This window comes from Ascaphus truei, chromosome 16 (genome assembly GCF_040206685.1).
Source record: "Ascaphus truei isolate aAscTru1 chromosome 16, aAscTru1.hap1, whole genome shotgun sequence".
NCBI classification, from domain to species: domain Eukaryota; kingdom Metazoa; phylum Chordata; class Amphibia; order Anura; family Ascaphidae; genus Ascaphus; species Ascaphus truei.
In genome coordinates this window covers 27,040,829-27,054,233 of record NC_134498.1, presented here as the reverse complement: position 1 = coordinate 27,054,233, position 13,405 = coordinate 27,040,829, and the positions used below count along the sequence as shown (strand labels likewise).

At 44.1% G+C, this 13,405-nt stretch overlaps 1 protein-coding gene across 1 annotated transcript in view; it reads right to left on the bottom strand.

The window, feature by feature from the left end:
* Positions 1–13,405, bottom strand: part of CHM (CHM Rab escort protein) — a 104,909-nt gene that overhangs the window by 81,457 nt on the left and 10,047 nt on the right. The window contains exon 2 of the mRNA XM_075572854.1: positions 8,593–8,659. Coding sequence (XP_075428969.1) covers positions 8,593–8,659 — 67 coding nt within the window. The remainder of the gene's footprint in view (positions 1–8,592; positions 8,660–13,405) is intronic.

Below are 13,405 nucleotides of genomic sequence, written 5' to 3'. Positions count from 1 at the left end.
GGACACGCGCAAGGGCGGGCGCGTGCACTCTACGTCGCGACGCTGGCACCCTGAGCACGGCTATAGCAGAGGTTTTAGTCCATCTCCCCAACAGTGCAAGATCTTTGCAATACTCTCCTGTTTGTGATAATTTGTGGCCAATGTTCCCAGCAGTTTGAGCTGCAAACTGTAACAATAGATAATGCTACCTTAGTAATATAAGGATACATTGTAGCTGCAGAGTTACACTGACTGAAGGATTGATTAAAACTGAAAGGCGGCCATTTCGTTAGGCACACAAGCAGGATTGTTACAGATTTATAACAGGGGCACCAAACGATTGCCAGCTTACAGTAGGTAACAATGTAGAAACTTGGATTGGTGCTTTTTAAAGCTTCCAGCGCTGAAGAAGCTGTGCACGTAGATGCATCCTGATCTAACAGGGTGGATTTTATTGTTAGCCGCCTTTCTGCTGACAAAACAACAAATGTATCCCCAGATTTCAGATCAGCTGAGCACATCACATGGTACGGGTTTCGTTTGTTAAATAGAAATAAATAAAATGAACTGATAAATTCTCAGCACGAATATCTCAAGCCATTTTATTGCTTTGTAAAATAGAGTTATGAGCTACAGCTGATGACAAGTCACGAACAATAAGAGCAACAGGGTAACCGAAAATGTGCTGACCAAATGAACAAATTACTGTGGGAACTAGATTAATTTCATATATAAAAAAAAAAAAACACAATCAACTTTGAGTCCCTGGAGTTTCCCGTTCGCCATACCGAGTTAAAACTGAATGCCGATCTCCGCATTTTGAATTGCAAATTACTTTTCTAAATCACTTAATGTCTATCCTTGAAATTTCACATGTCAACATCTCATTAATATCTACAGCGAATGTGGCTTTCTGAAAAGAACCACAGACTACGTTTATTGAGACAGATAGCTGGCACGCAGAAATGCTGCTCCTTCAATTACAATTTGGCACAAGCTAACTTTAGTTTCAAATCTGTCTGCAGGAATTTATGACATCCAGGCAATGAAGTGACTATTTTGAATAAGATTAGTTGCTCCTGATGGTGGGGCTGTGGGGGGTGGGGGTGTTTATAAATCAACAAAGGTACTCCTCAGTGCTTTATAATGGGACCACTTCAGTACTATTAGGTACCGACACTTTGGTGGGTAGTAGGGTTGTTGACTAATAAACACACTTGTTCTGCACCATGAGTAAAAAGATCTAGTTATTTGGGTTGAATACAATTTGTTGCCAATGTGCCCTGCAGTTTCAGCTGCAAACTTTAACAACAGATAATGTTACCTTAGTAATATTACCCACATTACCAAAACCAGAGGTGACGCCTGCAGCTGAAACACCCTACTCCAAGCTCCTTCGGCCCACTAGCACCTGGGAAATTAAGTTAAGAATTGGATATGGCCAGCAGAGGGTCCGTGAGTTCAGTGCAGCATGTTTCAACACAAGAGGAGCCCCAGTTGCAGGTAACGTAAAGGTCATGGGGAATTGCAGCTTTAGGACAGCAGTGGCACTCTCTTGGCTTACTCTAAAACATAAGAAGACAAAAATAGGTAGCGCTAAAACAAATAACACAAAGTACAGCTAAACCCCGTTATAACGCGCCTCGTTATACCGCGATTCGGTTATAACGCGGTTTTCCCGTGGCTCCCGTTTTTTTAAAAAAAAAAAAAAAAAAAAAAAAAAAAAATTTTTTTAAAAAATTTTTTTTACATTTTTTTTTTTGCACACTGCACACACTCACTGCACACACACTGCTCATTGCTCACACTGACACACTGCACACACACTGCACACTGCACACACACTGCTCATTGCTCACACTGACACACTGCACACACTCACTGCACACACACTGCTCATTGCTCACTGCCACACTGCACACACACTGCACACTGCACACACACTGCACACACACTGCTCATTGCTCACACTGACACACTGCACACACACTGACCACACTCACGCACACTCACACACACTTACGCACACTCACGCACACTTACGCACACTTACAGACACTCACACACACTCACACACACACACACACACACACACTTACACACACTTAGACACTCACACACACTCACACACACTTACACACACTTACACACACTTAGACACTCACAGACACACACTCACACACACTCACACACACTTACACACTCACAGACACTCACACACACTCACACACACTTAGACACTCACAGACACTCACAGACACTCACAGACACTCACAGACACTCACAGACACTCACACACACTCACACACACTCACCACACTCACACACACTTACACACTCACAGACACTCACACACACTCACACACACTTACACACACTTACACACACACTCAGACACTTACCCACACTCACACACCCATATACACACACACACTTTCTCTGCCATATATACATACACACACACTCTCTCACTCTACACAGACGGGCCGCGACCAGCACCACCACCCGCTCCCCCCCCTCCTCCCGCGCAGGCAGCGGGAGCACCGGGGACAGCGGTGGGGAGAAGAAACCCCCCGCTACAACCTCCATGCAGGCAGCATGGTTCTGAGGTAAGCGGCGACCTGAGGGGACATCCCCACTCCCATCTCCTGCCCCGCGGCCTGTCCCGAGGTGACAGGGGGAAGCGGGGACAGGAGAGACATCCCCGCTCCCATCTCCTGCCCCGCGGCCTGTCCCGAGGTGACAGGAGGAAGCGGGGACAGGAGGGACATCCCCGCTCCCATCTCCTGCCCCGCGGCCTGTCCCGAGGTGACAGGGGGAAGCGGGGACAGGAGAGACATCCCCGCTCCCATCTCCTGCCCCGCGGCCTGTCCCGAGGTGACAGGGGGAAGCGGGGACAGGAGGGACATCCCCGCTCCCATCTCCTGCCCCGCGGCCTGTCCCGAGGTGACAGGGGGAAGCGGGGACAGGAGAGACATCCCCGCTCCCATCTCCTGCCCCGCGGCCTGTCCCGCGGTGACAGGGGGAAGCGGGGAGCGGAGGGACATGCCCGCTCCCATCTCCTGTCCCGCGGGATGAATATGCGCTAAAGCGCGGCGGCCATTTTTTTTTCTCGCGACCCCGTTAGTAACGCGGTGGTCTCGGGGTGGACCCCGAGACCCGCGTTATAACGGGGTTTAGCTGTATATATAAATATATATGTGAAAGATGATCGTCCTATCAATACACAAAATGTGAATGCAGGGCGGCAGCCTAATCTAACAATGACCGCCAGGTCACCAAAAAGACATGCAACAAAAAATGGATAAGGCGCCTATTAATACAAATCTGCTAAATATCAGACATAAGTGGATAAATGGGTATGCAACCATGCAGTGGTGTATGGAGCCTGATGCTTCCGGCCATTCGATGGAGGTAGTATTTACGGGCATGTAAAACAAGAAGAAAAAACAAACATAGTATAATACTGTTTGCAAATTCCCTAGATAAATAAATGAGCATATGTCTAATCAACAGATATACATGACTGCTGCTGGATGAAAACTTTACTATCCTATCACCTTTTTTATTGTTTGAGGCTTCTACGTTTTGTTGTAATTGTTTTTTATTTTTCATCCAGCAGCAGTCATGTTGTATATCTGTTGATTACACATATGCTCATTTATTTATCTAGGGAATTTGCAGATTTGTATTAATAGGCGCCTTATCCATTTTTTGTTATATTACTCTAAAACATGACTGACCAACTTCAGTCCTCAAGGGCCACCAACAGGTCAGGTTTTCAGGATATCCCTGCTTCAGCACAGGAGGCTCAATCTGAGGCTCAGTCTTTGACTGAGCCTCTGATTGAGCCCACTGTGCTGAAGCACGGACTGAATGAACCACCTGTGCAGAAGCAGGGATATCCTGAAAACCTGACCTGTTGGTGGCCCTTGAGGACTAGAGTTGGCCACCCCTGCTCTACAACATTGCAAAACATTTGCAGGCGTACTGCTCATTTAGATAGGCGCACAAAAGCATTTCCTTTAGCATGCTGTATAGTGAGGTATTTGTTGCACTGCTATTCACAGCTAGGGTTAGCGAGCTACATTTGTGAATGTTTTAATCATCCATTATGAAACAAATGCAACAAGTGATAATAAAGCTGTGCACGGTGCTTCCATTTTACCAGCTACTAAAGACCAATCTCACACTAATTATATTGTTTTGCCCAAGCGCTGCAAAGTTAATGTTCCACCCCTGGGAGCTGGAAGTAGGGTGTGGGGGGCTTCCTCTGGATTTTAACATGACGCTGCTGAACCCCTCCTCATGCACTTTGCTTTTCCTTATGATCTAGATTTTATTAAACAAAACAATATAGTAAAACAACATATGCAACCACAAAAGTCTTTGCATAAAACATTTGTATTAACATAGCAAAGCTGTAACAAACATCGCAAACGCAGCAATCTCGGCTGCTAGTCTTTGTTGTTTTAAAGGAGCAATCCAAGCTGTTTTTTATTTTCTTATTTCTTTTGCAGCGGATTGAAGCAGGGGGTCTCTGGATCTGAACCCCCATAAATGTCAGCTCCGGGGACCCGCTGCTCCCAGAGATACTTATCGCCGGAGGGGGTATCGGCATCTCAGCAAAGTTTCAAGCTGCCGCTTCCCGTGATCCCATAGGAAGCCGCACCTGATGATGTCACGGCTTCCTATTGGCCCGCAGAGCGCGACAGCTTTGAAACTCCGCCATCACGTGATCCCTGCTAGCCGAGCAGCTACCTACACCCCGTACGGAGGTATCTCCGGAAGCAGGGGGACCCCAGTGCTGAAATGAATGGGGGTTCAGATCCGGAGACCCCCTGTTTCAATCCTTTGTTAATTTTTTTTTTAAATAACCATTAAAAAGAAAATCGCATGCTTGGATTGCCTCTTTAACAGGGATGGAATCAGATAAACTCAGGCGCTGAACCGCTTACTCGCAAAACAAAATGGCTGGTGAACGTCGACGTGCCTATTGGACGGCCAGAGAAACCAGGAAGTAAAACCCACCCCCAATTTCCAATCGTGTTCTTTTTTTTAAACAGCAATTATAGGCAGAATTGCTGCGTTAAACACAAATATAATGGTTAAAATAAGATAATAAAATAACAATAGAGTAAACGCTAAAGCAGGGGTGCGCAATCTTTCCCCGCTGCGCCCCCATGCCTGCTTCCCTCCCTGCTTGTGCCCCCCCCCCTCCATTACCATGTCTCTGGCATCAAATTACGTCGCGGATCACGTGACCGTGGCCACGTGATGTCACGTGACCCCGTGGCGTCATTTGACGCGGCATCGCCAAAGGCAAGGTAAGGATAGTTGCAGAGGCCTCACGCGATCCCCCACACTTAATTTAAATGCCTTAGGGAAGAGCGTGGGGCCTCTGCAGCCGCGGCGCCCTCCCCCTGAAAAATCTTGTGCCCCCCCCCCCAGTTTGCGCACCCCTGTGCTAAAGGGATGTAGGAAGAGAAAGAAAAAATCTAATCAAATGATTAGAATTTAGGAAAGAACTCCAAATGTTTTTTAAAGACGAAAAAGGTTCCCGTTTTAAGAAATAAATTATTTCAAAAGATGCCTTAGCCAAGAGTGTATTAATCCAACATTTAAAACTTGGGATTTTCAATTTTTGAATATTCGGGTGGGTTTAGCAACCCCCCCACTCCCAACAGGTCAGATTTTTAGGATATCTCTGCTTCAGTACAGGTGGCCCAATCAGTCCCTGCTTCAGCACATGTGGCTCAATCAGAGGCTCAGTCTTTCGACTGAGCCACTGATTGAATCACCGGTGCAGAAGTGCCATATCCTGAAAACCTGACCTGCTGGGGGGGGCTTGAGGACTGGAGCTGAGCCCCCCTGATCGACAGCATCAGACTTATCAGGAAAGATCAGACCTTAATATGTGCAGTTTGGAGGAGACAGGGGAGCCAAAACGCCTGATTCCTAAAGGTACAGGAGGGAAGCATATTTTTGGAGAAACAGTGCTAGAAGAAGTCACGTTCCGTGGGTGTCAGACTCAGGGGAAATGTGAGGAAGTACGTCTTCATGGAAAGGGTGGCCGAATCGTGGAATAGACTCCCAACAGAAGTGGTATGGGGAGAACACCGTAAGAGAATACAAACATGCATGGGATAGATATAAGCAGTGTTCGACAAACCTATACATTTGCTCGCCCCGGGCGAGTGGATTTAACATCGTGGCGAGCTCCAATTGGCCCAAGCAGCACACGTTTGGTACTAGGTGGCGAGTAGATTTTTTTGTGTGGCGAGTAGATTTTTGGTGATTTGTCGACCACTGGATATAAGGCTAAATACGAAATAAATCCAAAAGATAAAATAGGGTCTGAGGTCTCAGATCAGATAGGAAATGGCAAACTACGTAGGCCAAATGGTTCTTATCTGGCGTCAAATTCTATGTTTGTACTGTTTAGGTCTAGTAGGCCCCCAATGAAATGCTTGTTCAGTTTTTCCCAATCATGCTCAGAAATGTGTCTATTCAGGTAGAATTCCAGTGTTGCTTTTATACTAGTCTTTAAATAATTCTTTTTTTTATAATACATTTTTATAGATTGGAATTATTATGTCTGGATGAGCCAAAAAACCCTCGGCCAGGGGGGCGCAAACATTTTTCCCTGCTCCCCCCTGCCGGCAGTAACCTCACCCCCCCCCCCCCCCCGCGCCCCACCTCACCCCCACTGACGTCAGCTCTGGTGTCATGACATCACATTGCCATAGCAACGTGACGTCACATGACCTTGCAGCATCATTTGCCACCGCGTTGCCATGGCGACGTGTGTGGAGCCAAGAGAAGTAAAGGTTTACAGAGGCCCTGCAGCTCCCCTTAATTTAGGTGCCTTTAGGAAGCGCGCGGGGCCTCTGTAAACCGTGCACCCCCCCCTCCCCCAAGCAGTCTCGCGCCCCCCAGTTTGCGCACCGCTGCCCCAGGCAATCCCCAAAGGGAAAAGATGAAAATCATTTGTGTCATTTTGAAATACTAAATGAATAGATACTTTAATTTTAAAATAATTCCCAATTGCCATTAAAGGCCACACTGATGAGCTAAGATTTAGGTAAGGGGATACACTGAACCAGTTATAACGCCATTTGATAGAGACCTACTGTTTTTAGTAATAAGGTTGGGTTTTCAGTTCTTTTTACAAATAGAGCGTGATAACAACACAGGAGAAAAATGACTAAAGTTACATTCCAATTCTGCCCATCCTGGTACACTATTTATATTCTTGACATACAACGGCTTCATGTGTCTTATAAAATTGATATATTATAAAGTCAGGTACGTTCAGACCACCAAGTAAAAAGGATCTTTTTCTTTCTGAAAGGCTAATTCTGGGTTTCTTGTCGTTCCATAGAAGTTTAGTCATTTTTCGTTTGTTAATATTAGATTTTTTATTTTCAGTGGTATTAAACGAATAAGGTAATTAACGCTCTTTGCTTTTTCACTTAAACTCCCTTTCATTGACTTTCCTAGTCAAGCAGCACAACACCGACTTCCTGGGCATGCAGATATGAGCCACGTTTCCAACAGATCCCTAACTTTACCAGGATGTGATTTAAACTATAATTGCAGCTGCCCTGGTGCTAATAAAACCATAAACAGGGCTTGAAAATGTTTACCTACCTGCACTGATCCACCGTAAAAGACCACTCATCCTCCACAGAACCCTTCGGAAGCCACGCGATCAATCACCGCTCCCCGAATTCCCAACCCACCATGCCTTGTGTAGCGCCATGCAAGGAATTATGGGACGCAACTTCAGGAAGCAGAGCGGTGATCGACAGCTCTGCTTCTGAAGTAGCTGCGGTTACTCTGCTCAGCACATCACCACCAATTCTCCACTCGTCTCAGGTGAGTGGACAAGTGGGCTTTTGAGCTTTTGAGCTCGGACTATAAATGTAAATTGGGCATGTAATGCTTTTTCCTTTGTAGATAGATATGTCCTTTTAGTACTTTAATCTTTACACAGCTACAGGAACGATCTCCCTGCCCACACTCCTCACCACCTCTACAGTTAATTACTGCTAAAGCCAGTGCCAACACTGATCCCTAAGCTGTCCATTGAACAGTTAATTAATCTGTTGCAGACATCGGTCTGTCTGAAATGCTAAGTGACAGAAACACTCTGATATCTATCACGCTCTGTTATATTGGCTGAAAGAAGAGGTAGGGCTGAAAAACACCAGTCTCTAAAAAAATGACTTTGCATTAATAAAAGCCAGTTTCTAACTATACATCTCACATGGCGTAAAGGGCTTAACCTTTAACACGGTCAACTCAGTACCAACATCTAATGTGCAGTGTGAGAACACTTCACCACCACTGTGATCTCAGCAACGAGGAATAGGGACTTGAGACTTTGTGTAAACCAGTTTCTCTCTCAGTGATTCATTGTGCCTGTATACTACACACAGTGTAAATAAACGGTCAGACCTACTGTACATGTAAAAATACAAATAGCATAAGCCAAATATGTATATCTTATATTTAAATATTGCGGACTTGTGGCCTCATTCACTAAACTATATGATAATGTTTAATGGATGAGTCTATGGGTGTTAACAGCTGTTTGGATCTACTTACGCATCCACATGAAGAGCCCTCTGCCCAATTCTAGAGCAAGCAGCTGCAATGATCGATTCAGGAAGACCTGGGGAGAAGAAGGTAATGGTTTACAATGTCTGAGAGCACTGGATGTGTCGCCAATGTGTTTCTGGTTTTCTGTGATAATATACCATAGAATTCGAATTTAAAGGCGTTATGTCCTAAAACAGCACCCAAGGAAATCGAATGCCGCCCACAACTCAACAAATTAGAAATCTGCTGAGAAGATCAACTGACAAAAAAAAGTGGGGGGGGGGGGGAGGGGGTGCGCCGAGCACGCGCATTTTAAGTGAAACTTCCGTGTCTTTTATCACATAAATTGTATTTGTGAAGGTGATGTTTATAATTCAATGAAAGAGATTTGAGAGAGTAATTTATTTTTGTGTCGAAATTTCAATACTATCACTTGGAATACATGATCTAATTGACATGATAAATAAAGTAAGATAGATTTTGGATTGTACAGTATCTAAATACTCTGAAAAGTCTTTCATTCAATGTAAATCATAAAAATAAAAACACCGTTTCGGTGACAAAATGCAAAGAAGTTTGACGTACAATGCGCATGCTCGGCACACACCCCGGTTTATTTTTTTATAATCATTAGTTACTATATTATATTAATGTATGTACAATTCATGTGTTATATGTTTAAACACCTTGCATCTTTTCCACTTGTGTTTTTTTTAATGATAAACGATAGATATCTAAGATTTTTGCTATTTTCACGTCTATATTTATTCCTTATGTTTGTTTGTGTATGTGTACACAGACCACGGGAGGGGGGGGGTGTTTGTGTGTGTGAGTCTGTGTTTCCATGCCTTTGCACATGTGCGGCGGTGTTATCCGCCTCTGCGCATGAGTAGATGGTTGCTTCTGTACATGTGCGCCGCCATTGCGTATGCGCTGGGGGTATTGGCCGCCTCTACCGGCTCCTGCGCATGCGCAGGGAGGACGACGTCACTTCCGTTACACACTTCCGTCACCATGAAGCAGATTTGTCCAAGAAATCTTTTTGTAGGTGCCACTAAAGAAGTTTCACTTAAAAAATCTCCAGGTGCTGTCTGTGAGCAATGCACCGAAGACATATTTTGCTTGTGCCAACACTGACACATCCGGTAAACAGTTTTCTTCCCTTCACATTTTTGAGGAGGAGCCCTATTTTAAAGGTCAACGTTATTACCATCTAGGGTTAGACAGCTCTTTATTAAATTATAGATTCCATGGAGCAGTCACCACTTGAAATAAATTTCAACGCTCTCCTACAGTATTTCTAGGAAATGTTATCTTTCATGGGGCCAATTGGGAAATCTAAGTTCAGCTGCTAAATATATTGTGACGAAAACGACTTCACTCTAGAGTTTGATCCAGAGACTTTTGAACTGGACACAAGCACCATATCTGAAGGCAACAGAAGTACGTCCCTTACACTTACCGCACCCCCCTTCCCCACTTCATCAAGAGGCGGTCACCTGACATACATGTAACATATCTATAATAGCTATGTTAGCCCAAGTAATAAACAGACGCATATCAACCAAACACAATGACAAGGGTCATTTTGTATAAGAATGTTGGGTTTCAATTATACTTTGTCCTACTCTGTCATAGGAAGGGATTTGAAGACTTCTTGCAGCATGCAACCAGAGACGTCCATGTGCTCGATTTACTCTATGTACTCTTTAGTTCAGATATGGTTGCATATATTTGTTTGTAATTTTCCCATTCACAGAAGGAATAATTCCTGTTGGTTTCATTTTATAGGTCTTCTTGATCCTAGACTTAATTGATGATATTGTACGTATGGAGAAGTGTCTAATCTAGGCCTTAATTCAGTAGTTATTAAAAATGTTGATTTTAACTTTTTCAAGTGACACACCACATTGTCTCCCTCCAACACCCATTGGTTCGATTGTTAGTGACATCAACTAGCTGATCAGTTTGTAGGCCCAGTTTTCCAATTGTATGCGAGAGTTGATGAGTTATACGATGGTTTTCCACAGACAGTGATTACTCTCTGATGAAATAGCTAGAGGCGTTGCCACGAAATGCGTAGGATTTTTTGCCTCACACTAAGAGTGTAAATCTGGACTGCACCATCCGTAGTTGATGTTCTGCGGTATAGGCGTACTCCGAGAGCTCCACCTCACCAGTGCTTGCTACATATTCTGTGGAGGACTACTACATCTCCGATTTTGCCGGAGTAAGAGCCCCTTTTTTTTCGGACTGACGTCATCAACAAGGTGCGCAAACGTCTCCACTGTGAGAAACTACTGCTCCCAGGACTCAGCGGACTGGCGTAAGTGCCTTGTCGGCGTTTGGGTTGGATGTGATCGTTTGGCACACAGAGCCATACACTTGGGTGAATTCCTGACAATGCGTCAGGCAAGCTTTATCTCTACATTGTTGTGCGTACAATACTTACCCCTTTTTAATGAGTAAACACTTTTTATACCTTCATACTGGCTGTGCGCTCTTTATTATCTCTCCTCTCTCGATCTACTCCATACTGCATTTTTGTTCTATTACTGTTCACCCCTCCCCTACGTGAATTATAAAGAAAAGAAGCCATACCAAACAAATACATCACTGCTATTAGATAAACCAATTCTATGGGTTTTTTTTTATGTATGCCAAACAGATATTAAACTGATTGAGACTCTTCTTCCTTTTCACACCCACCTGCCAATGAATAAACAATGAAACATCAACAATGAAGAGTTCGACTTTCAAATTCTGACAAGTATTGCCCAAACTGTGAAATGATCTATATATTATCTGACAGGGACCTACCTACCTGGAACAGCCTTTTTTAACTCGCTCTGTTGAAGGAAGCTTTGTTTACCAAAGAATTCTATTACAGACGGAATATTGACGGCCAATCATTCCTCAAAGCCGAACAAAGGCAGAGAACGGATTTCTGCGGCTTTGCTTCGCAATTCAATCAAACCAAATTTGCTTTTGTTTTCTGTGATATATTTTCAAAACTGTATTGGAATCAGAAATTGATTTCTCCTAACACCGTACTTACACAGTATAAACATAAAATAAAGTACTTACACCGGTTCTGCCCTATCAAACTATAAATAATAGATTCTCTTGACAAGACTCTGATGACCTGGCAAAGCCCGAGTGCTTTCAGCCCAAATCATATGAAACCATAAATCATTCTCTACTTTATAGAACATTTCAAAATGGATTCCTGCATTCTACCTTGAAAGTCATTTCGTGTGTTATTTATAACCACTGAAGATCAGAAAGGAAAGAAAATTACATGGGACTAGAGAATTTACTGCGACTGCTTTTACAAAGAATAACTCCTCCTTAGGAAAAGAAATTATCCAAGAGTTACTTGCAGGTAAAATTAGAGGATACCGTCAGGAAAAGATCTCTCTTTATTTTACATTTGGAGGCGTGCTACCACAAAACAGGGGTTCACTCTGACATTATAATATAATGCAGCCCCAAGATATAGTGATGCTGCTACACTGTGATGTGATCATTCTTTCATTATCCTCTTTGTAATAGGTTTTCTGTATATAATTAAAGCAGCAGTCCCACCTAATTGCTTTTTTCTTTTATAATTTTTTTTAACCGCATGTGAATTAGGGGTTCCCCTGGAAACAACCCCCATCCCATTGGTTCTCAAAGTGTTTAAAAGTGTCTCTTGTTACCCCTGCATGGGGAAACTAATTGCCTGGTCAGATCTTTCGGGTCTCATGAGCCAATAGGAAGCTGTGATGTCACCTGTTGTGGCTTCCTACTGGATGGCCATTTAAACGCCAGTGCAAAATCAGGAAGTAATGTCGGTAACTTCAACGGTGAGTATCTTGGGAGCCAGGAGGTCTCCGGTCCTGAACCCCCAGGTCCTATTGTGTAAAAATAAGGGGGTCAAAATAGTGGGATTGTTGCTTTAAAATTGTCCCTTTGCTCTACATCAGCGGTGCTCAACTCCAGGCCTCAAGACGGCCCAAAAGGTCAGGTTTAAGGCTATCTCAGCTTCAGCTCAGGTGCCTCAATCACTCCCTGCTTCAGCGCAGGTGGCTCAATCAGTCCCTGCTTCAGCACAGGTGGCTCAATCAGTCCCTGCTTCAGCACAGATGGCTCAATCACTCCCTGCTTCAGCGCAGATGTCTCAATTAATGGCTCACTCTTCGACTGAGCCACTGATTGAACCACCTGTGCTGAAGCTGGGGTATCCTTAAAACCTGACCTGTTGGGGGGGGGTCTTGACAACTGGAGTTGACCACCCCTGATCTATATAAACCTACAGACTGGATTTCAGCCCATTTCCCCAACATACTTTATCTGCAGAATGAGGTTTGTAGTTAAACAACTGATACTTGGGATTCTGAGGGCCATGTTTAACATGCTGTGAAGCAGCTGTCCGGTGCAGGAGAAGGTTTCAGTCCCACTCATCCAAACAGAGCTGATCTCTTCTCCGCCACTGGGAAGCGGCCAAACATATTGAATATGGGCTTTAATGTGAACCTACACATGAATGTCATCAGATCCAAGCTTTGGCAAAAAATATCTGCAAGGAGGAGTTCTAGAAGCTAAAATGTGATACCTTGTGTCCACACCAAGATCTAGATTCACTAAGCTGCATTCAAATACAGCGATGTTACCTAAAAGAGGAATGGATGTATCTTTCCTGAGTTAATGCCTTACAGCGGCTGTAATTGAGCTTCTTAGCATGGGGTTAATATCAAGAAACTGCATAATCTCCAAATAACGTGACATTATTAAAGTCTCGGTCTTTCTCCCATCCAACGCCCACCTTGCTTGGAGA